At 48.3% G+C, this 24,224-nt stretch overlaps 1 protein-coding gene across 1 annotated transcript in view; it reads left to right on the top strand.

The window, feature by feature from the left end:
* Nucleotides 1-24,224, top strand: part of DNAH9 (dynein axonemal heavy chain 9) — a gene marked incomplete at its 5' end in the record, with an annotated part of 197,270 nt that overhangs the window by 78,191 nt on the left and 94,855 nt on the right. Inside the window, 8 exons of the mRNA XM_082067422.1 lie at nucleotides 2,324-2,485; nucleotides 3,273-3,469; nucleotides 6,478-6,640; nucleotides 9,232-9,355; nucleotides 12,164-12,306; nucleotides 15,479-15,640; nucleotides 16,792-17,025; nucleotides 22,921-23,181. Coding sequence (XP_081923548.1) covers nucleotides 2,324-2,485; nucleotides 3,273-3,469; nucleotides 6,478-6,640; nucleotides 9,232-9,355; nucleotides 12,164-12,306; nucleotides 15,479-15,640; nucleotides 16,792-17,025; nucleotides 22,921-23,181 — 1,446 coding nt within the window. The remainder of the gene's footprint in view (nucleotides 1-2,323; nucleotides 2,486-3,272; nucleotides 3,470-6,477; nucleotides 6,641-9,231; nucleotides 9,356-12,163; nucleotides 12,307-15,478; nucleotides 15,641-16,791; nucleotides 17,026-22,920; nucleotides 23,182-24,224) is intronic.

The following is a 24,224-nucleotide window of genomic DNA, read 5'->3' on the forward strand; positions in this document are numbered from 1 at the left end:
AATTTACCCTTGATTAAAGGAGACAGGTCTCTGCAGTGACAGAGTTGTGGATTATGCTTTTTAAAAATACATTCCCTGCTGGCTCCCACCAGAGAAAGCCCTGTTGCTGTCTTTCTTTCCATCTGAAAGGGTTACCATGGTATTATGCTCTAAATTATATCTGTCATCTCTGTAAAATAATAATCACAGACCCAGCAGGGTTGTATTTTGCTTTTTATTCCTATTTCTAACAAGATTTTGAAGCAGCATGTCACATTAAGATCTGTGGCAGCTGGGGAAGAGCAGGCTCTCTCCTCCTGACAGCCAGACGGCAGCGGGGGCTCCGGCGTGTCCTGCTCCTCCACGTGGGCTCCGCTGCCAGTGAACTCCTCACTCCTTTGCATGGGGAGGGATTTTCATGTTCACTCTTGACTGAGCTCACTAAAGAGCCCTGCAAACTTCAGGCTTGAAGCACCTAAATGCACCTTGTGTATTATGTGCTGACATTGTGGCTGAGTTGGAAATGATGGCGGCGAGATGGGCACAGGGTCAGCAAGAGTTTGTTGTGTGCCTCAGTCTGGCACGGTTGTTTGGCACAACTTTATCTTTGGTTTGGCTGGCATGTGGTTACCTGAGCCAGTCTGGTTTCAGAGCTTCCCCCTCCTTCTCTCTTCCCATCTCTGCTATTTTTCTTCCTAACAGAGATCCAGGCGCCAGCAGCTGCTCCATCGCACATGGCAACCACAGTGCTATGGAACAGGCTGCCCAGGGCAGTGGTGGAGTCACCATCCCTGGAGGGGTTTGAAAGGCGTTTAAACAAGGTGCTTCGGGACATGGTTTAATGCTAGAATTAGGGTATGGTTGGACTCAATGCTCCTGAGGGTCTCTTCCAGCTGAAATGATTCTGTGATTCTATGCAGTGCCAAGGGGGTGACTGGAGCCTCTTGTCAACCCTCCCTGATATCAGAGCAGATTTTAAAACTGGCACTTTAAATAGGACTCTTGAGTTTGTGGCCCACACGCTGTTGTTGTGTTTGTCACTGTTTTCATGTCACCGCTGTCCTCAAAGTGCTGAGGCAGCTCCAGGCTCCCCAAGAAGAACATCAGGAGAAAGGAGAGCAGGTGCTTCATCCAGCAGTGCAGGACAGCTAGAAAGGGGTCACTACGCTGCATTAGTTAGTATTATTTTAAATGTTATTTAGACTGCAAAGAAAGAGAAAAAGTTCTTTATTTTTCTTGCCCTGTCTCCAGGGATGGTTCATCCACCACCTCTCTGGCCAACCTGGGCCAGGGTCTCACCACCCTCAGGGGCAGCAATTTCTTCCACGTCTGGAGCGTCCCCGTCGCTCTCTGGGGACGCAGCTGGTTGCTGTGCCAGAGCCTGGTAGCTCTGCTGAGAGGAGTCGGGAGAGTCAGGTCTGCAAAGTGAGGGAAGGGGAGATGTTCAGGTGTTAAGTTAATAAACTGCTTACAGATTTGTGAAACCTGGATTTTCTTACATTTGCTTGCATCAAGAACACAACATTTGTGGCTTGGAGTGTCTTTAGAGTGACTTTTTTTTTAGGACCTGATGGGTTTCATCTTATTCTCTTTGAGTCGTCAGCTCTTCTCACTACCTTTTCTCTGAAATAAATAAAATAACAGCTGTAATGGCAAATGTGAAACCCAAATGATTTGAGCCATGGGCCATCGAGCTGAGAGGGCCTGCTTTACGTTGCTTTTAATACATGTTATGTTTTATGTGTAAATAATTAGATGTTAAGAATAAAAACTGTCTATTTAATACATGCCATTGAAAACCCTGGGTGCTGTTAATAGGCTTAGTAATAGGTGACACCTCTTTGAAACATAATTCTTTTATGCATTTTAATAGAGTTCATGGTAAACATGCTGTGATAAACAGACAGAAACTAATGTTTCCTGCAGGCAGAATGCACCTAATTAAAATTAATTGATTTTAGAAAAAAATCATTGCCGCTAAGATTTCCAAACTATTTTTTCTTCTTGGCAAAGCAGCCGTGCTGTGGTGTTGGGATGCAGAAAGCCGCCCGTCGGGCTGGTGTCTGACCCTACACGCTCTTGGAGATCAGGAGCACCAGCCCAGCCAGGCTGCTCTGGGGATGCACTTTGGGCTATTGAAATTGTTATAACACATAAAATTGCTTTGGGAAATTGGAGGTAACGAAGGGCACATTCTCCAGGGGCTTCTTCAGAAGTTCAGTTGCAGGCTGTTACAATAACTCTGCATTTTGCGTGATTCAGCCCCATTCAGCCTGGATGTTGGGGGTGATGTCAGTCCCTTCAGGTCAATGTGGGGTTTACTGCTGGTCTCTGCACCCCACAGGGCCTTCTGTTCTCTACCCCGGAATGTCTGCAGCACCCCCAAGACCTGGTGAAACTCTACCTGCACGAGTCAAACCGAGTCTACCGGGATAAGATGGTTGAAGAAAAGGATTACGGTACCTTTGATAAAATCCAGCTGGAGACGGTGAAGAAATTATATGACGTAAGAGTTGAGGTTCATAACTCTGATAATAACGTACGTGCTTACAGGAAAAAGGTTCCTTGGGCAAGAGAAGTTTGACCCAAGGTCTGCCCATCTCTCACTTGCATGAAGAGCGATGTTCTTGATGGGACCTCAGGAGCAAAATCTCTGTCAACCGCTTCCTGGGCTGCCAGTGTTGGTATTTGGGTGAACGGTGCTCTCCCTAAGGGCACCAGGGAGAGGAGATTTTGGCTCTGTGAATTCACTAAATTATTTTATTTAAATGTCTCGAGTCTCGTGGCAAAAGCAAAAGAGTCAAATCCCCAGTCTTGGTGGGAGCAGAGTGGGAGCAGGCACAAATCCCTAGTGCTTTCCTTCTTTTCCAAAATATCTTCCAAATGGAAGCTCTAGACCTGCTTTGTTTCAGTCCTGGCATCACCCAGCCGTGTTGCCATAGGAGTCCTGCAAGTATCACAGTAACACAGACAGCGCTTTTTCCTCCGGGTGTTAATCATCGTCCATGCAACAGCGTCATGCTGTAGCTATTGCTGCGGGGCTTTTCTTGTGCTCACATTCTCTTAAGGTGATGAGTTCTCGTGATTTACAAGAAGTCCAGAGCAGGTACTGGGGCTTCATCCTTTCCCTCTCCTTCCCTTTTGTCCCTCTTTCCCCTTTTTCAACACGCAGGTGCAGCTATATAGACATAAAAAGACATTTTTTGGAACACTGTGCTTTACTTGGAAAAGTGACATAGAGCTGCAGTGTTTTCTCCTTTTTTCTCCTTTCTTTTTTTCTTTAAATTTGACAGGACATTGAGGAAACTTTAGAGCAGACCAAGCGAATGAATGTTTATTGCCATTTCGCTAAAGGCGTTGGCGAACCCAGCTACAGGCCAGTTCCGACCTGGGAGGAGCTGAACAAGATCCTCGTGGAAGCCTTGGACAGCTACAATGAAGTCAACGCTGCCATGAGCCTGGTGCTGTTTGAGGACGCCATGTGCCACGTGTAAGGGAATTTTCTGGCTTTATGCTCTCATCGTAGCATTTATCCATGCAGATTGTTTCCATGGAGGTTTCTGGAGGATGTCGGTATCCATTATTAGAGCGGAAGGAGCTGGAGGTGTGCAGAAGCTTCATCTGCCCACGTAGTGTGTCCCGCACAAATACTGCCCTGCTTCTCCAGCTGCTGTTCGGGGGGGGTCTGTGGAAACTGTGAGGATGGGGGCTGTTGGATGGAGGGTCAGCATGCTGCTGGTCATTTTGAAGTCTGGTTGCTGTTAGATCTTTGGCCCTTGTTGCTCTGCATATGGCACAAACATTTATGGTACATGACAATGATCAAGTGCTTTATTGTCTTCACTTGACAGCCAACTAGAGAACTAGTTACACCGGGATGTCCCTAAATGCTTTCACAACTGGGTTAGAGCCACGTTTACACAGTTCTCAGTGGGGTTTTCAAATGAATATAATGTGAGATTATGTGCATTCAGGCTACTAGTTTGAATGGACTGAGGCATTTAAATTGCCTGGATCCTTTGGAAATCCTGCTTGCATTCGGATGCCTGGAGGTCCAGCTGGATTCCCTGTGGAAACTGGACATGTGGGACTATATGAAAATAGCGAGCCTCCGTTGATCATTATGAAGCTATTTACATGCCTGTGGTATGGATCGTGACACGTACCTCCAGCTCTCATACATGATTTAAATGCTTGTTGGGAATCCCACCGAATCCCAGAATCCCAGAATGTCAGGGATTGGAAGGGACCTGGAAAGCTCACCCAGTGCAATCCCCCCATGGAGCAGGAACACCCAGATGAGGTTACACAGGAAGGTGTCCAGGCGGGTTGGAATGTCTGCAGAGAAGGAGACTCCACAACCCCCCTGGGCAGCCTGGGCCAGGCTCTGGCACCCTCACCGGGAACAAGTTTCTTCTCGTATTTCAGTGGAACCTCCTGTGTTCCAGTTTGAACCCATTGCCCCTTGTCCTATCACTGGTTGTCACCGAGAAGAGCCTGGCTCCATCCTCCTGACACTCCCCCTTTCCATATTGATCCCCATGAATGAGTCCCCCCTCAGTCTCCTCTTGTCCAGCTCCAGAGCCCCAGCTCCCTCAGCCTTTCCTCACACGGGAGATGCTCCACTCCCTCCAGCATCTTGGTGGCTGCGCTGGACTCTCTGCAGCAGTTCCCTGTCCTGCTGGAACTGAGGGGCCACAACTGGACACAATATTCCAGGTGTGGTCTGATTTCTGGAGGCTGAAATGCAGACCTGACCTCAGATCATTTCAGAAGACGAACCTGCCCCGTAAATCATAGTTTTAACTGATTCTGCGTGAAAACATTGTGTCATGAAAAGCAGGTTTGTGACTAAGCTAGAAGGAAGCCGCTGTCCTGCTGCACGCTTGTGTGGGTGATTTCAGGTTTGTTGGACCTGGTAACCTAATGCAGTTACTCTCATCCAAATTACAAAAATACATATATATATAAATTTCTACTCCTTTTAACTATCTGTTTAACCATTTCTGTTCTGAGAGCTCAGCAATCTGTTATTTTGCAGCGCAGTGTGCCGGCTATGCTGGGGCACATCTTCCCTTATAGTTTGGGCATTTACTTCTTTGTATTGAGTCGCATGCAACCTGATGTCCATCAGTGTTTCTGCTTGCAGAAAGGTGACAGTGATTTTAATCTTGTGCTTCTTTTGCACTTTACATAAATCGGGATTTTCAACAAAACCTGTCAGTATCCCTCCAGTTAATATTGTGAGTAATCTGGAAGGCGAGGTTTGAGTATTCAGCATGATTTTCCCTGGAGTTGCGTGATTTTGATTCAGCGCATTTGGAAATTACCTTTTGCCGAAATACACACATTATTCCATCTCAAACAGCTTATGGATGACAGCTTGAATTTGTTGTGAAGTTTCTGTTGGAAAAAAATAAAAGAAGTAAGGGAGTTAATGTATTTAGGGAGGTGGGGGATACGTGTCAGTCACCTCCTGAGCCAGGGCTCGTGGTGCCCGTTCCCATCGCACAGCCTGTGCCCTTGCCTTTGGGGACAGCCAGCTAGAGAATGAAAAGCAGGAGCACTCCAGCTCTCCACATAAGCTGGATTGCTTTTCTGGGTTTAATTTCACAATCTGTGGGAGTCTGCACATACATCATAAGACGCTTGAGTTGTAATAAAGCAGTACAGTATTTCTTGCAGTCTTATTTGAAAAATTAAGTGGATTAGTCTAGGAAAATACTCAGTTAAGTGAGCTGAATAAAGGCAATGATGTGAAGAGGGGAATGGTGCTTGCATTTCAGACACAGGACAGTGAGGTTTTCACAGGTAGGATCCTCTAAACCTCCCTCACTTGGCATTTTAACATGTGGGGATGTCAGCAATTACTTAAAGAGAATAGACTGAGGGCAGAGCTCACTGTGCAACTCTCAAGGACAAGTGAGCAGACCTGAAAAACAATAGCAGGTTCATTTTAAGTGTGACAAAATCTCACTCTTAATGGTGACTTGGATAAATAATGTTGGACTGTATTTTCCAGACAGGTATGATGCTATTCCAGATCTATATGAATATGCTTTAATGCATAGCAGGACCCTTCACCTGAACATGAACCCAAAATGCTTTGTGAAGAGGAACCTTCACTGGAGAAGTGCACCAGAGCCATGAATTCTGTTCTCAGTATTTGCATGTCCATGTAATGTGTTTTTTCCCTTGTCCTCCCTGCAAAGACATCCAGGCCTTCACCTTAAAATATTTCTACCCAGCAGGACTTGGCAGATGGAAAAATATTGGACACAGTCTGAATCGCCACCAAACTATTTTTTTAATCAGCTACGTCCTTTGTTTGGGCCTCAGCAGAGATGGGGATTGATTGCTGACATGTCTCTTTGAATGGGATGAAAAATGTCAATCTGACTACGGTGTCCTAGTGATTAAAATATATATTGAAAAGCAGTGGGCAGAGAAAAATAAAAATACTCATATTAATGACAGATTTTATATGCTTCTATTTAGTTGCCGCATCAACCGGATCCTGGCGTCCCCCCGAGGGAACGCTCTCCTGGTCGGCGTGGGTGGAAGCGGGAAGCAGAGCCTGACCAGGCTGGCGGCCTTCATCAGCTCCCTGGAGCTTTTCCAGATCACACTGAGGAAAGGGTACGGGATCCCTGACCTCAAGGTAGGTGACTCCTGAGGCTGAGGTGGAGGGGAAGGGAATAAAAAGCAGAACTTGCCCTGAAAACTTTGGGATCCCCAATTTAAGAAGGACAAGGAATTACCGGAGGGAGACAAAGGTGCTGAGAGGTCTGGAGCATTTTTCTTGTGAGGAGAGGCTGAGAGAGCTGGGGCTGTTCAGCTGGAGAAGAGAAGCTGAGAGAGATCTGATCAATGGGATCAATATCTCAGGGTGGGTGTCAGAGGATGGACCAGACTCTGTTCAGTGGTGCCCAATGCCAGGGTGAGGGGCAACGGGCACAGACTGAAACACAGGAGGCTCCATCTGAACATGGGGAGAAACTTGTTTGCTGGGAGGTGCCAGAGCCTGGCCCAGGCTGCCCAGAGCGGGTGTGGAGTCTCCTTCTCTGAGACATTCAAAGCCCCTGGACCCACCTGTGTGATCTGCTCTGTGACCCTGCGTGAGCAGGGGTTGGACTAGGGGATCTGCAGAGGTCCCTTCAGCCCCCACCAGTCTGGGATTCTGCAATTCTGTCTTGTTGCGTGTTGAATCACAGCATTGTGAAGACAGTAAAAAGCTCCAGAGATTATATGGGACTGCAGAGAGGAGCAGTGCTTCCCAACACATCTGCAGGGGTGCAGACAGGACTGTTGTCCCCTGCCAGCCCTCTGAGCTGGCCAGACCCAAGAACATCCCAGCCCAAGGCTCGGTGTCAGCCCTGGGCTCTGCTGATGAACCCCTGGTGTGGACATTCACTTGATGCTTGCTCAAGAAACCGTATTTGACTATTATTTCTAATTAAACCAGGATGTGGTAATTAGCTCATCTGTGAGGTGCCTGTTGTGGAGTGATTTGGAGGTGGAAAAGGAGCAGGAGAGAGCAGGAGGAGAGTTCCCAACTCGTATCCAGTCCTTCCGCAGGGATTTTGTATGAGGGAGGGACTGAGGGGATGGTGGATGGTTCACTATAGACAACAGGTGCCTGTGCTTATATCTGTGCGCAGGCTAGTGAGCGTAGAAGTTACAAATCAACATTGTAAAATATCATTGAAATGATTTTAAAGTATTTTAGCTGCTGGCAAAAGGATTCTCATCAGAAATGTTGTAAAAATCACAACCCCAGTAACTTCATGCCATTCTGCTCGGGAGATGCGATGGCTGATGGATCCTTGGCTTCCTTCTCCATCAGAGGCAGGACCTGATGACCTGTAGTTGTGTACAAGTTGTTTTTGTCATGTCGCACAAGCCTGATCCTCCATCCATTGGGTATTTTCGGCTCTCTGCTGTGTTCTTCAGCCCCACTCATACAATTTTGTAGCTCCTACCTGCCTATTAATTGAGAAAACCTGTGCTCCCATCTAGGAATAAAGCTTGAAACCAGCATTAATAAACTTGTTTTCAAAGCATGTCTTTGCTTCTGTCTGTGGAGGTGGAAGATAATTTGATGTTCCCTTCACTCTCTATTCATTTTCAAAGAGTTTATGAAATGTGGAGTCATCTTTTTTTCTTAGATATGGAAGAGCAGGATGGTGACAGATTACTCGGTCTGGCATTGGCCCCTCGTGCTTTTATAATTGATCTAATTCAAATTTCCAGTGATGCAAGTAACAAATGATTCTTTTTGAAGGAGTGTGTGTATTTGCTGAATTTCTAAGAGAGTTTCTGGAACACAGGCCAGTAAATTCCTTCAGAGTCCCCTGCGTGTCTTGTATCCTGCTTGGAGGGGCAGGAAGGAAATGATGGAGTTTGAGCGGGATGATGGCGTTTTTCCCATCTCATGAACAACCTGGATTTCAAGAAGTTGGTGTCCTTCATCAGGAGGACACTGTGTCCTTCATCAGGACACTGTCCCCTTTGAAGCGAAACAGCTTTTCCATACGAGCAGGTTCTCTGTCAGCATCACTGCACTGAGTGGGAGACTGAAGAGAGAGTCCCTGCTCAGACTCTGGAAAGGAGAAAATAAAACAGAAAACATCCCTGTTTGCACAGGGTGTCCTTCTCCTTTCTTCACAAGCAGAAAGAAATGTGTTGCAGCACCTCAGCAAAAAAGAAAATTCAGTTATGGTTGTGAAACCAGAGAAATCTACAGCATGGGGACACCAAGGACCAGCATTTCCAGTCGCTGCTGTCGCTCCCAGTCCCTGTGGTGCTTTAATGTCCCTGTATAGTGACATATTTTGCCCATAATAAGCCTTTCTGAACTCCCCGGGCAGCCTCCACAACCAGGGTCTGCACTGATGTCTTTAGCCACATCCACTGACCTCTAAGTGTTCCAGCTATAAGCATTTCCCTGTGTGTAGCGGTGCTGGCCAGGGCTTCTTTCTCTTTTTTTGTGTCATACAGACCTGGGCATAATGTCAAGTCTTACCGGGTAATGTCTTACAATGACAGCGATAGACTCCCCCATATAACCTGGAAGGCGCAGCCATGAAGATGGAGAGTGGCCAAAGTGCAGTTTCACGCTAATTTATTGCCATTGCTTTATTCTTGGTTAATGGGAAGATTCTGAAATATCCCGCTTGTAGATGTGGTACCTACCTGAGCTTTGCAGAATGTAGGTGCACCCCCTAAGTCCTCTTGCTTTTCAACCTCCAGGCAGACCTGGCAAACCTGTACCTGAAAGCCGGTGTGAAGAACATAGGCACCGTGTTCCTGATGACCGACGCGCAAGTGGCGGACGAGCAGTTCTTGGTGCTGGTCAATGACTTCTTAGCATCAGGTACATCTCTTGTTGATTTCCCCTCTCCCCCTTCTCAGTGTGGTTGTGCTCATGGTAGCATCTGTAGTTCTAGAATATACAGAAGGGCAATATATGAAGTGAGTTAGAAGATATGTGGCTTAAGTTCTGGAGTAAAAGCCGCGATAAGGTCTCTTTTGTGAGGATGCACTCCATCATCTGATAGTTTTTCTTTCTCTGATGTACCTAGTTTTCCCATACTTCATGGTATACTGCCTACAGTTGTTACAAGATGTGTCTGTTGTGACATTGCAGCTGAGGACAGAGCCCAAGGAATGTATCAACAGATGAAGAGTTTGACCTGTGGATCCCATGCATTCACACTCTAGTTACCTAATAAGGTTTTTCCTGGCTGGAATATTTGACTGGAATATCTGCGAGTTGGTGGATGGTACAAAGCCACCAGATGACCATGTCTGTGTGCGTCACCTAGCTGCTTGTCCCATTCCAGTCCTTTTCCTCTTTGTTTTTCCATTAAAGTTTTGGAGTTGTTGCTTGCCCAAACAATTGCAGAATAGCCAGCCTACACACAGATGCTCTGTTTCGCGGCAGAACATGGCATGGGTATGTGTGGTGGAGCGCTCCCCATGCAGGGTGCACTGCAGCTACGGCGCACATGGGAGCATGCAGCTGTGTCACCGTGAGTGCAGGATGTAACCCAGCATGGGCATATTCCCCAGAGTCCCTGGAAAATCACTGCTACCGACTACGTGACGCTTTTTTCCTTATTTATGAGCCAGGAGTGGGAAGACTCCAGCTGGTTCGGGTGACCTCCGTGCATGGTGAGGAGTGGAGAGTTGACAGCACAGGGGAGCGATAGTTTGTGCAAAACTCCAGAGTTGACATATGTGGCTGTAAATTGGCCAGATGGTTTGAGCAGCAAACAAGCCCTGCCTGTGATAAATTTGTAATCAGGAGTAAAGACAGGGGTTGTTGTGGAGGGCGGTGAGTAGCTCCTGTCACCCGTGTAGATGACACAAATGTCTCATGACATGAAGTGAAGCTCTGCAGTGTCCTGCAGCAAGGGGCAGGCCAAGCAGCCTGGCTTTGGGATGTCCAGGTCATCTTACGGTGGTTCGGAAAGGTGTCACATTTTCCTGTGGCTGCCATGTGGGGAAGAGAGGACAGATCAGGAGTCCTCACTAGGGTCTGGGGAGGCAGCTCAGAATTGTGGCTGGACTGAGGACTGAGGAAGGGACCACGGGAGGGACCATGACAAGTGTAACAAGACCAAGTGCCAGATTTTGCACCTGGGACATGGCAACCCTGGCTGTACAGACAGACTGGGAGACGAGATGCTGAGAGCAGCTCCATGGAGAGGGATCTGGGAGTTCTGGTCAATGGCAAGATGAGCATGAGCCAACAGTGTCCCTGGCAGCCAAGGGCCACCCGTGTCCTGGTGCATCCAGCACAGCACGGCCAGCCAGGCAGGAATGGGATTGTCCCGCTCTGCTCTGGGGCGGCCTCACCTGCAGCATTCACTGTGTGCAGGGCTGGGGACACAGGAGAAAAGGAGATAAAGCTGCTGGAGAGTGTCCAGAGGAGGGACATGAGGTTGGTGAAGGGTTTGGAGGGGAAGCCGTATGAGGAGCGGCTGAAGTCCCTGGGTTTGTTGAGCTGGAGCAGAGGAGACTGAGGGCAGAACTCATGGAGCTGCAGGTTCCTCAGCAGGAGCAGGAGGGGCAGGGCTGAGCTCTTCTCTGTGACAGTGACAGAGCCCAGGGAATGGCAGAAGATGTGCCAGGGAGGGTCAGTGGGACATGAGGAAAAGGTTCTTCCCCCAGAGGGGCTGGACACTGAACAGGCTCCCCAGGGAGGTGTCACGGCCCCAGCCTGACAGTGTTCAAGAAGAGACTTAACAACGTCCTCAGACACACGGGGTGACCTGTGGGGTGTCCTGTGCAGGGACAGGAGCTGGACTCCATTAGCATGGGGGTCCCTTCCAGCTCAGGCCATTCTATGGTTCTATGACCTCCCAAAACGTGACCTCGTGCCACCCAGCGGGTGCTGCCTGATGGCTCTGGCTGCTTCCCGCTCTCTGCAGGCTTATTTTTCTTACTTGTTTCACTTATTTTCATCACCTAAGGAGCTAGAACAGAATATGTATTTTAGACTCCCTTATAAATGAGCAGATATCTGATTAGTGTATTTTCCTAAGTAATTAGTGCTCATATTGACAGTATCTCACTCAATAATGATGATTTCAATCAAATCAGAAGCCAGAAGGGAAGTGAATAGGTGATAAATTAAGTAACCAGAAAAAAGAAAAATTGGCTGGGTATGTTTTTGACAATCAGTTGCATAACTATTAACTTTTAAAAGTTTTTAAAGGATTTCTGACTTTTAAAACATTTTGGTGATGTGGGAGTTATTTTACCAGCACTGGAAGTGGCGTTGAACAGCTGCAGGAATGGTACAGGTAACTAATTCATTTGCAAAACTAAAATTATTTCATTATTGTGTACAGCATATTAGGTATTTGCTCTTTTTTTCTGTAATCTAATCAGCCCTGTAGATCTGACACAAATGGACATTCTGTACTTTGGCTTTATTCTGTGTTTGTTTACCTCGTGCTTTTATGAGAAAGGTTGCTCTCACAAGGGCTTATTTTTTAGCAGAATGACCTTCTGTGCCACTTTTCTGCCTCTGGGTCCCATGGGCACCCGACACAACAATTTTTCTCAAGGAAGGGTCTTCCCCAAGCCCCTGAAGAGGGAGGCAGCTGCTTCACTTCGCTCTGAGCCTGCAACAAAATCCAGACCAGTAAACCCAAACCTGCCTTCTTCTCAGGTGAAATCCCCGATCTCTTCCCCGATGACGAAGTAGAAAACATAATCAACAGCGTGAGGAATGAAGTCAAAGGCCGGGGGCTGGTGGACTCCAGGGAGACTTGCTGGAAGTTTTTTATAGAGCGTGTTCGACGACAGCTGAAGGTGAGACAGGCTGGGGGAGTTCAGGTCATTGCCATTGGCCTTGGTGCAGGAGCATGGGGTGAAGATGCTTTGGGCTGCCTGGTAGAGAGGTCAGACCACAGCCTGAAAGGCTTTTCTGCCTGTTCATGGTGGGAACTGTGATGCTGTCAGCAAGTAGTACTGAAGTGTAGGAAATGCTGTCTGTTGCCATCGCTTCTTGGGTGTTAGGGAGTTGAGAATTTTCTCTTTCAAGAGCTGAGCAGGACCAGCCTCTCCCTTTTCAAAGCCGGACAGAGGTCTTGCTGCTTGAAAGAGTTGCTGAGGGGATCGCTGTTAGTGTTGTTGGGGATCCATAGCCAGAAGAAAGAAAGTATTACCTTAAAAACAGAGTGCTGGAAACTGAGTGGCATGCAACGTGCTTACAGGATTTCTTCCAGCGCAGCCCATAATCCAGCATACAAAGGCCTTATAAATATGTCCTAAGATTCCAGAACAGCTTCAGGACTATTTCCCATGCATGCCCAGCTCATGGGGAAAGCACGTGAGGTGCACAGGAGAGTGAGACTGTTCCAGAAGGTGTTTACCCCTCTGCAGGGCTGCTCAGTGCTGCCGGCACAGGGCCAGGAGGTGGGGTGGGCAGAGTGAAGCCTTGATCTTTGCTCAATGAAAGCCTGTCCTCCTCCTTACTCACTGCTCCTGTCCTCCTCACTTACTCACTGTTGTGTTGGTGGGACACAGTCACTGAGACAGGGTGGCCTGTTGCTTTTTTGATGTGGGAAGGTACATGTTTAGGATGGGGAACAACTGGAAAATTAATTTTGAGGGAAAATTTGAGAACCATGCCACAGTGTAGATGCCCAAGGAGAGGGAATGCAGTCCTGCTCTCTCCCTCTCTGAGTACAGAGGGGATTTTCTGATGAGTCCTGATGCTGTTTTGTGGCTCTTCAGCACCTTGGCCTCCTGTCCCTTCCTGGATCTATTCTGTTATTGTGGTGCACTGGAAGGGCAGTGTGAATATGATTTACTTGAGGCTGATCCCTTTTCTTTGTCTACCCTTCTCCTTAACCATGTGTTAAAGCAGATGGATGGGGTCAGCTAGGAAGTATTATTTATGCTTATAAATATCTCCAGGGTGGGTGTCAGAGGATGGACCAGACTCTGTTCAGTGGTGCCCAACGCCAGGGTGAGGGACAACGGGCACAGACTGAAACACAGGAGGCTCCATGTGAACATGAGCAGAAACTTGTTTGGTGGGAGGTGCCAGAGCCTGGCCCAGGCTGCCCAGAGCGGGTGTGGAGTCTCCTTCTCTGAGACATTCAAACCCCCTGGACCCACCTGTGTGATCTGCTCTGTGACCCTGCGTGAGCAGGGGTTGCACTGGGGGATCTGCAGAGGTCCCTTCAGCCCCCACCAGGCTGGGATCCTGTGAAGAGGCTTTTGTACATGGACAGCTTCCTGAAGCTTGCCCGGCCCTGACAGAAAAACGTAGAGGTGCCCAAGGCGTATGCTTGAAGGTGCAGGAAGGATTTCTGTGTGTCTGTCCCCACGTGCAGTGGCCATGGCAGAGGACCAGAAGCTCTAAGTTCAGCTGCCTCTTCTGAAATGGAAACTAATGTGGGTTCTGTTACAGGCTGTTCTTTTGTGGCTTCTAAAAAACAGATCATGGTGGAGGTGTTGACCCATTATAGCGACATCTGAGCCAACAGCAGCCTGTCCTATGACACTTGCTAAGGTACTAGCCAGGGCTAACAAGTGGGAGAGGGATGATGCACTGAGATACGCTGCTTCCCAAGCTGGTCCTTGCTCACATGTTGCTACTTCATTGCATGGTGGCATCTTGTCTGTGTCCTTCTTTGTGCCCAATTAACAAAGCTCATAAATCCAGCCGCAGCAGGCTTGCAGGAAAAGGGCTGTGACGGATGGTGGTGGCAGGTTTTGGTCCTTGGGTCTTATCTTGCTGTTAAAGCTGGTGGTAAGGCAACGAAGAGGAAAGGTGCTTTGCCTCGTCCTGACTTTATGTCCTTCCAGAAGGAGTTTCCTGCTGGCAAAGGCAGAGCTTGTGCTGCTGAGAGGAGCTGTGGGGCAGGCGGCTGTGGGGCAGGCGGCTGTGGGGCAGGCGGCTCCCAGCCTGCAGGAAAGGTGGGGGGTGAGGGAAGGGTTAAGGCTGGAGGAAGGAGAAATGGTGCAGGGCAGGGGGGATGCTGGGTAGGGGAGTAACAGTCCCTTGACCAGGCCCCACAATAATGCAAAGAGAGACCCCCAGGGGCCCACGTACACTGCACAATTTGCTGCAACTCAGAAACTTTTAGCAGCTGTTGGACTGAAATAAAAGCCTGAAAAGCAAAGGACCCGCTGCGCAGAAATGAGATGAGTAGGGAAAATATATTCACAAATGCTTTTATTTCTGTTCTGCTTTGTTTTGAGGTTTCTCTATTAAAAAAATGTCTCACTCTGATAAAAGCAGATTTTGAGTTTGAGCCACCTCGACTCTTTTCAATGCTGCTTTCGGGGAAACAGCCCAGGTGGGCCTGTGGTCCTGCCAGGAGAATTTAGATCCATTTACTTTAATTCCTGGTTGTACCACTTGAATATAGATGCCAGTTCCCTGCTGGGCAAAGCTTTGTTTCACTGCTGAAGCAGAGAAGGGTGGTTTTATTAAAACCCAGCTTCAAGCTTTAAAGTGTGCCAGGCTTCTGCTTTTGACCATGATAATGTTTAACACCACTGCTTGTCTTTATTGCGGAGAAAAAATCTGTTCACAGCCACATTATGTTTTTCCATGCCAGGCTTGCTGGCCTGAAGTGCAAGGGCTCAAATGAGGTTGCTGCAGCCTCAGCTGGTGGTGTGAGATCTTCCATTCATGGAATCCCAGCCTAGTGGGGGCTGAAGGGCCCTCTGCAGATCCCCCAGTGCAACCCCTGCTCACGCAGGGTCACAGAGCAGATCACACAGGTGGGTCCAGGGGGTTTGAATGTCTCCGAGAAGGAGACTCCACACCCACTCTGGGCAGCCTGGGCCAGGCTCTGGCACCTCCCAGCAAACAAGTTTCTCCTCCTGTTCAGATGGAGCCTCCTGTGTTTCAGTCTGTGCCTGTTGGAAGTGGATGGAAGAGCCTGAGCTGGGCTGTGTAGCTGGAACCCCACGCCTCCTCCTGACTGCGTCTTCTCACGTTCTCCTCCCTTGGGCTCTGCAGGTCGTGCTGTGTTTTTCGCCCGTGGGCAGCAAGCTGCGTGTCCGCAGCAGGAGGTTCCCTGCCATCGTCAGCTGCACCGCCATAGACTGGTTCCAGGAGTGGCCGCAGGAGGCCCTCGAGTCCGTCAGCCTCCGCTTTCTGCAAGAAATAGAGACCGTGGAGGTGAGCACCTCACGCACCAGCATCTGGGGCTGCCGGGGCTGTGCCCGGGTTTGGTTTCCTCTGCGGGGCACAGGGTGCTGGTGGCAGCCTGTGACATGTCCCTCTGCTCAGTGCAAGCAGTGCCTCTCATGATGGGGACAGCACTGCAGGGACAACACTCTCCTGGGACATCTGGGTGACTGTTCAGAGAGGAATTGCTGGTAACTCTGCACTGATTTAGGATGAGAGAAAATGACCTGAAGTTGCAGGAGGGAAGGTTCAGATTGGATATTAACTAAGGTTTCTTCCCCAAAGGGCTGTCAGGCATTGGAACAGGCTGCCCAGGGCAGTGCTGGAGTCACCATCCTTGTGGAGGGGTTGAACAGACATAATTAAGTTCTTAGGGCCATGATTTAATGCCAGAGTTAGGTTATCGTTGGACTTGATGATCTCAAGTGTCTCTTCCAACCAAAGTGTTTCTATGATTCTAATTAACTTAAGCAAAGCAGGTTTTTCGGAGAGGGGCACAGCCCTCAGCTGCAGCACGGCCGCGGGCACCGTGTCGTGTTTGTGCACCGGTAGCACCGCCAGACACACCACTGCTTTGCAAGCAAGAGCGGCAGCTTACAAATCGGTGCAGGAAATAACCTAATGCTTATAGTTGTTGCAGGGAACACGGGCTTTGCTCTCCACAGGCGTCTGAGCGCCTGGAATTCTCAAGGGCAAAAATATGTCAAGTTCTCATTGATGACAATGTGCTGCTAGACTAAAAGAGATTCAGTTATGTTTATTTAGCTTTTCTGGGCAGGATTTTTGTAGAATAAAGTCTACAATGTTTCTTTTTATGTGTGCGCTTTCCCTGTTTGTAGAGGAGAAAAGCTCAAATTTATGCTTAAAAGGCTGTTATTTTATAGAGCTTAATGCTAGATAAATTGCTTGAAATAAGATAAAATATGAGATAAAAAGATATAAAAAGAGGTATACAGTACATGAACAGACAAAGTTATTTTAGAGATAACAAATGAAAAGGGATCAACTTAGATGTTCCAGCCTGGGTTTTGCTGCAGCAGAATAAAATGTTAATAAATTCCTTTATATACGGCACAGATCTGCACTATATATAGTTGTTCAGTTTGAAATATTTTCTCCTTGTCTTCTCATCTTACTTTTAGGATTCAGTGAAAGATTCAATAAGCAAATTCATGGCCTATGTCCACACAAGTGTCAACGAGATCTCCCGATTGTATCTGAGCAATGAGCGACGATATAACTACACCACTCCAAAGTCCTTCCTGGAGCAAATCAAACTCTATCAGAATTTGCTACTGAAGAAGGACAAGGATTTAAAAGCAAAAATGGAGCGTCTGGAGAATGGCCTGGAGAAGCTCAAGAGCACATCTGCACAGGTAAGCAAACCCTTGGGGTTAAAAGCTGATGGGTTTTCGTGGTTCTCTGTTAGAGGCATCTCCTCATCCTGGTTTGAAGGAGAACTTTACAGGCTGGAACTGTGCGGGGTGTAAAATTTGCACTAGATCCTGCTCTAGCCTGGCATGAACTGGTTCCTTGAGGAGCAGGAGTTGTGTCTGTACTGGAAAGGAGAAGGGGAGGGATGTGTGTTCAGTCCCTGCTGCTGGGGTGGTGCCAGTCCCTGGTGACAGATCACAGGAACTGAAATGAGATAGGGATCCAACTGGCTGTGTACATCTTTTAATTGTTATCTTTCAGTTGTGGTGACAAAATACCTTATAAAATAGAGGGAGATCAGTGATTTTTGGAGTTGCATCCAGGAGATCTACAATGACTTCAGCAAGAATCCTTTTAAAATAAGGCTGATGTTCGTTTTTCCTTGCATTATGCTGTCCATCTTTAAGGGAAACTACTGCATGACTGAAATGTAGACCAGCCATCCCCAAATCACCCTGCTAAGGACCAGCACTGGCACTCTGCTGCGGTGAAGACTAGATGTTGTTCTGAGTATTCACAAATCTTTGTAGTGACTCAAACTGCCTTTCAGAGCTTTGCTGTCTACCCATGTGGCTAGTTCCCATTTTTCTCTCCATTTCATATTCTATTAACTCTTACAAATGTTCACTTACAAGCTTCTGCTGTGGCAAATGGACCTGTCCTGAAGCTGCTCCGAGGAAGTGCAGGGGGTTGGTGTGAATGAAGGACTAGCGGGTTCAGTCCCTTCTGTATATGCTCTGGATAATGCTGGGGACATAAACCACGTCTGTCGCGCTCAGAAGGGCATGTGCCTCGCTGGAGGGTGATGTATGGGCTTTATTAGTGCCTCTCGACTCTGACAGTCTGTGTCTCACTTGAGCACTTGCTTTCTTCAAGGTGCAGGACAGGTCTTTGAGGACACAGGAGGGGAGGGGGCATGTTTCATGTCCCCTTTGCAGGTTCTGTCATCTCCTGTGGAAGGATGGGGCTGCGGTTGAACAGCCAGTAGCAGAGAACACCAGTTAGAACCAGCAATGTCAACCAGAGCGATAGGTCTCACACCCACCCTACCTATGGGGGGAAATCATTTTGCTGACCTTTGCGTTGCTGCTGGTTTTGATGATGTCCCAGTGATGGAAAATTTGGGTTAGGTCTATTTTTTATTGCAAGCAACTAATATGAAACTAACCTTCTAAGAAGAAGCAAGTCCCTGTAGTGTCGGTCAAACATGGGAACCTTTTGTATTCTTCAGTTGTATCTGCATATGGGTGTTTTGTTGGCAATGGTTCTCCGACCAGCCACAAAAGAGGTGCTGGGGAGGAGATGGGGAGCCACAACACCTGCGGGTCTTGTCTGTTTTACTGTTGCGAGAAGGATAAAAGAAAGCGATGTTCATATCTGGTTGGAGTAAGGCTGGATGAGAAGTGTCTGTTTGTGAAGTTCCTGAAGATGCAGAGCAGTGAGGAGAAATGTGTCAAATTTGAATCTGAGATTAGCACTGGGGGCCTAAAATTAAACACCTGAAATACCAGATGTGTGCAATATTCAACACTGCTGCCGAGTTGAAACAAAGGTGTGGATATTTAGCAGTAGTGAAGATCGTACCAGAACGTTCAATCTTGTCTGAACTTTACATTCACCCATGGTTGGTCCTGGTGCTGAGGAGCTGACAAGTCTTACATCTCAGGTGTGTCATCTCCAGGTTGCGTCCATGGTGCTTGAAAGTGATATGTTGTGGGTGGTTTTGTTTTGTTTATGTTTTTTTTCTTTAAATTTCGAAGCAAAGGTGGAGGATTTCGATACCTAGTTGTGGCCTTACGTCTGAGGACTAGTGCTCCCGTCACCAGGGTTCTCCAGTTTCCTGCTGCTTGGATGCCACGACAAGTTACTTATGAGTTTTACGCATTTCTATAGACCTTCCAGTGTGGCCTCAGCATGAGGAAGCTGTTGTGCCAATAGTTGCAGGGTACTTTTTGACTTAACCATTCCAACTTCAAAATAACCTCTTCCCCCTCCTTTGACTTGTTTCCCCTCTCCACCCCTTATCCCTGCTCTGGACAACTTGATACTGTTGACCAACTTTTCTTCTAAAGAAATGTTTTCTGTTTCTTCACCATCTTTCCCTGAAGACAGCGACTGTCCTCAGTACCCAGAAAAGCAGGAGCCGGCTTCCGGTTATTAGGACATAAAAGACTTAGGAAGATGCATGGGATGAGTCACTTGTTTTTCCGAGTGATGTTCACCATGAAGAGGTCAGCGCTCTGTTCAGAGCCCGTTGCTGAGTCATTTTTTGGATGACCTTGGTTAATATTGCATCACTGGATTCCAGATCCAAGTCTTGCTTGCTCTATCAATTAGTCGCTGACCTTTGTGATGTATTTTGTGTTCTTGAAACAAAGCAGGGAAAATGAGGTAAAATGAGTCTTCTGGGAACCTGCCCTGCAGGTTTTCTGTTCTTTAATAATTCTTGTTCTGTCCTGGTGGAGTGTTCATGGGTAAGAAGGCCAACAAGGCCAATATCCTGGTGGGGGTTTGTTACAGCCCACCCAACCAGGATGAAGGGGCAGATGCAATATTCTGCGGGCAGCTGGGAGAAGTCTCCCAATCGCCAGCCCTTGTTCTTGTGGGGGACTTCAACCCACCAATGTCTGCTGGAAATACCACATGCGGAGAGGTTAATAGCATTCTCTCCTCACTCTGGGGTCATGGTCTGCTGTGATTTTCCCTGCCACCTCGGTCTCTCTTTGTACAATTATTCTCTACGTGTTACCCAAAAGTTGCCAAAGTTTTCCAAAGAAGCAGCAAATAGCTCTGTGTGCAAGCTGCCATTCTTTTTGGTGTGAGAGAGGGGAAATCTGAGGACCTGGTTACTGTGACGTTTGTAGAAAGAGGAGAATTTTTCATGCCTTTATTCCTGGCGTTGCTGTGCCAGGGACGGCTCCGCAGGCCTCCGATGGGGGCTCATTTAATATTTCTGCTGTGCCTTCCCGAAGGCGGCGGTGTGAGCCCTCCCTGCTCAGCGCTGTCTCATCAGGCGTTTTCATGTCTGGGCATCAGGCTGTGTGGGAAGGGAGGAGAAATGGATGTGACAGACTGGTTTTGCTGTGGAAACGAGCCTGGCATTAAAGGAAACTTGTTTGATGTGTTGAGGGGGTGAAACTGGAGGAGTGAAGTTCATAAATCTGCATTCCCGGTGCTACCCTCAGGACATCACTAAAGAGAGTGGATTTAGTTGTTTAGGTGTAGCTCCTGTTTCTCTCTTTCCACTGCACAAACACTATTAAATTGTCCCTGTTCAACTGTGTTTGAGCTGTAGCCTCACTGAGGAAATGTGATTTGTTTCCTTATACAGGTGAGGGAGGCTGGAGGTCAGCAAACGTCCCCCAGATGTGGCGAGGTCTGTTAGCGAAGGGTCCTCAGCTCCCACTTGGATCATTTCCACTGGGAATTTAACATGTTGCCCAAGCCAAACTGGGCAGTAACACACACCTTCACAGTAACACACACCTTCATAGTAACACACACCTCTGGGCTTCCAAATGTTTCATTCAGGCAAAGCCCCAACTGAATTTCTTGATTTTAAAATCCTGACAGTGTTATAGCAAGTCATTTACCCTTCTGCTATTATATGTGCTTGGCTGAAAGCAGGTTTTGTCAGGACATTTTCTGTTCTCAGGGGCTGTGCTGAGGGCTGAGTTTACATCTGCTGTTGAGTGCTGGTGGGTTTTAATCCCTCACTTGTTTTGTTGTGGCCATGTAAACCCCTAAAGCTCCCATTCATGTCTGTATCCAGCACATCATTTTTGGGCAGAAGCTCACAAGCCATATCTGCTATCAGTGAAGCCTCCCACTTCAGTTTCCTGCAATCCCCAAAGATGTGGAGCTGAACAAGAAGCTGCTGCTGAGTTTGCTGGCTGAAGGGATTACGTGCTCCTGCAAGGCCGGAGTCATTTGGATTTACAGTTGCGTCTTTGCCCAGGTGAAAACAGCATTGTAGCGCTGGGCAGCAGGAGGTGACAATGGCTGGGGTGCACAAAGAGACTCCTAAGAAACCGCCCTCCACTTGAAGCTGATGCTGAATGCCAATAGCTTCAGTTTATATGATTGCAAATCGTGCTCTCTCTTCTGGTATAAAAATGGAATTATCAACAAAAGGAAGCGTCTGACTTCCCTTCTAGTAAGTATTTTTATGTAGGTAAAGATGTATTGAAGGAGATCTAAGTAATCCTTTATGTGCCTGACCTCTGGACAGGGAAAAACTCCATGGTCTGCACAGAGCCTGTGGAAATTAATTGATACGGTGCTTTTAGAAAGAGACTTTCTGTCTTTGAGTGAGAGCCAGTGTGAGCTGCCCCACCATGTGAGCGCGCCAGACTGTTGCTGAAAGTGCTCCTACCTTACGGGTCTGAGTAGCTGCTCGGTGGAGCAGTGTGTGAGGAGCTGCCACCACTGCTGTGCCTCGAGGCTGCCAGCTGAATGGGGGATCCCTTCTCAAGCTCATTTGACATCACAAATTGGAGCACAAATGTGATGGGAGTGGCTGAGGGACCTGGGGGGTTCAGCTGGAGAACGGGAGCTGAGGGGAGACCTTCTGATCTCGGAACTGCCTGAAAGGAGCTTGGAGCCAGGGGGAGGCGGGCTCTGCTCCCCAGGAACAAGCACCAGGACCAGAGGAAACGGCCTCAAGTTGCACCAGGGGAGGTTGAGGTTGGATCTGGGGAACAATTTCTTCCCCAAAGGGCTGTGGGGCATTGGGACAGGCTGCCCAGGGCAGTGCTGGAGTCACCATCCCTGGAGGGGTTGAACAGGTGGAGATGAGGTTCTCAGGGACATGGGGTAGTGCCAGTGTAGGTTAAATAGTTGGACTTGGTGATCTTAAAGATCTTTTCCAGCCAAAATGATTCTATGATTCCACAATGTAAAGCCCCTTGAGCCTTGGATGTCTGTCAAGGGCTGTATGTGTCAGCAGATCCCAGTCATGATGTTTGTAGTGTGAAAAGTGCCCTTAGTGTTACAAGTCCGTAGGACCTGATGGTTGCAAGGGAACTGATGGGCATCTTCTTCTGCCATGTGTGTGCGGGCTGCGGGAGGGAGGAGGCGTGTGGCAGGGCGTGCCTGGCGAGCAGGGGGTTCCTGGTGCACAGGACCTCCTCAAAACCTGCACATGGCAAAATAACACACGCTCTGTTCTGAAGGTATCAAGGCTGAGAAGAGAAAGCAAGCGTAGCTGAATTGTAGTGCATCATTGCCACTGCCAAACACACATGCACAGTGCATGCAGGGCTCCGTCAGAGGGGACGTGATCTGACACCAGATCTCGTGTTCAAAGAGAGGTGACAGCTGGCTGTATTTGGTTTTCTGATGAGAACAGCTTGCTGTGAGTGCCTGGCCTATGGTGAGGCTCCTGATTGTACAAAGGCAATCCCAGGAACACCTGAAATGAAAGTTTCCACCTGCTTTCCATCAGATCATGCTCACAGCAGCGTTTGCATTGCCCTGGCGCCTCAGTCCTGTTTCCAGGCAGGGAGCAGGGCTGGGACAACCTCAGCAGCTCCACCTGCTGATGGGGTTTCTCCCTGCTGGGTTCCTCACCACTCACAGGCTGCTCCACTGTGTGCACCACACACATGGGCTCTCCAACCCTGATCCAAGCAACCATGAGCAAAGGAGAGCAGCAAATCTTGCTAACAGCTAGAATCCTGCTTTTCTATGCTACCACAGCATTGCTTGCTTTGCCCACAGGCCCTCTGTGCTTTTGGGTGCTGCTCAGCCCCTCTGGAGTGTGACCCTGTGCTGCTGTGCAGGGCAGGAACAGGTTGGTGCGTGTCTGTGCTCCCACATGTGTTTCTTCCCTCCAGGTGGATGAGCTGAAGGCCAGGCTGGCAGCCCAAGAAGTGGAGCTGAAGCAGAAGAATGAGGATGCTGACAAGCTGATCCGGGTGGTGGGAGTGGAGACGGAGAAAGTGAGCAGGGAAAAGGCAATTGCTGATGAGGAGGAGCAGAAAGTGGCGCTTATCACCCAGGAGGTCGAGCAGAAACAGAAGGACTGCGAGGAGGACCTGGCCAAAGCTGAGCCTGCCCTGGAGGCTGCCCAGGCTGCTCTGAACACCCTTAACAAGGTAGGGTAAAGATTCCCCTGGGAATCCAGTATCTGCCGACTGCATTGGGGCAGAGGGAAATGTCATGTGATGGCCCAAACTTTTGGGCAATGTATTCACCCTCCTCCAGCTTCCTCCCAGCTGGTGCATACTGGGTTCTTGGTGTAACTTAGAGTAGCAGCAAGGCTGCACCAAGTTGCCTTTTACTCATGTTTATGGAGAGCAGGAGGAACTGGAGGTGGGTGTTTTGTTTGCACCTCTTCTCCACCGTTGGCTGGCTCCACTGCTCCTTGGTTCTGCCCCACAAGGAAGGGAAGGTCACCTTAGAATCATAGATCCATAGAATCATAGGATGGTTTTGGTTGGAGGGACCTTCAAAGCTCCCCCAGTGCCACCCATGCCATGAGCAGGGACATCTGCACCAGCTCAGGTTGCTCAGGTCATTCCCCAACTTATATTGGAACCTTGGTCGTACCTACAATTTATCTTGACCCGACGTTCACAGGGCATTGTGGAGCAGAAAACTCCTGCTGCACCCAGGGCAGAGCAGTGGCCAAGCACCAGGTGCAGCTGGGTAATCAGAATGAATCCCACGATTGCAGCAAGGCAAGGCTCTGTCATGCCTCAAACTGTGGCTCAGTCATAGCCCCGTTGGGGGAGAGGAAAACAACTCTTGGTCATCAGGAATGGGTTTGCTGTTTAATTAGCTTTCAGAAAACATGGCTTTGCTGCAGAGATGTGTTGCTTTGGCTCTTGTTCCTGGAAGGGAAAGGACTGTACAAAGGGAAAATGTTTGTCTCTGTATTAGTTTTGGTTTCGTGCTGGAGCTGTAGAATATTTCATTAGGTGAAGATTAGGGAGATGCTGGGATTTTTCTCTAGGGACCTGTGAAGCTGCAGTAGCAGAGCGCTGGAAGGCATGGTCTCCTTTACCTGCTGATCGGAGATGCACCAGAGAGCTTGACCTGCTTACTAATGTGAATAATCAGCAATATTTGTGTGTGTATATACAGTTTCTCCCCAATTATCTGTCTTATTTGGGCAGCACTGTTATATGCAACATTA

Source organism: Streptopelia decaocto (assembly GCF_964273445.1).
Source record: "Streptopelia decaocto genome assembly, chromosome: 16".
Taxonomy (NCBI): domain Eukaryota; kingdom Metazoa; phylum Chordata; class Aves; order Columbiformes; family Columbidae; genus Streptopelia; species Streptopelia decaocto.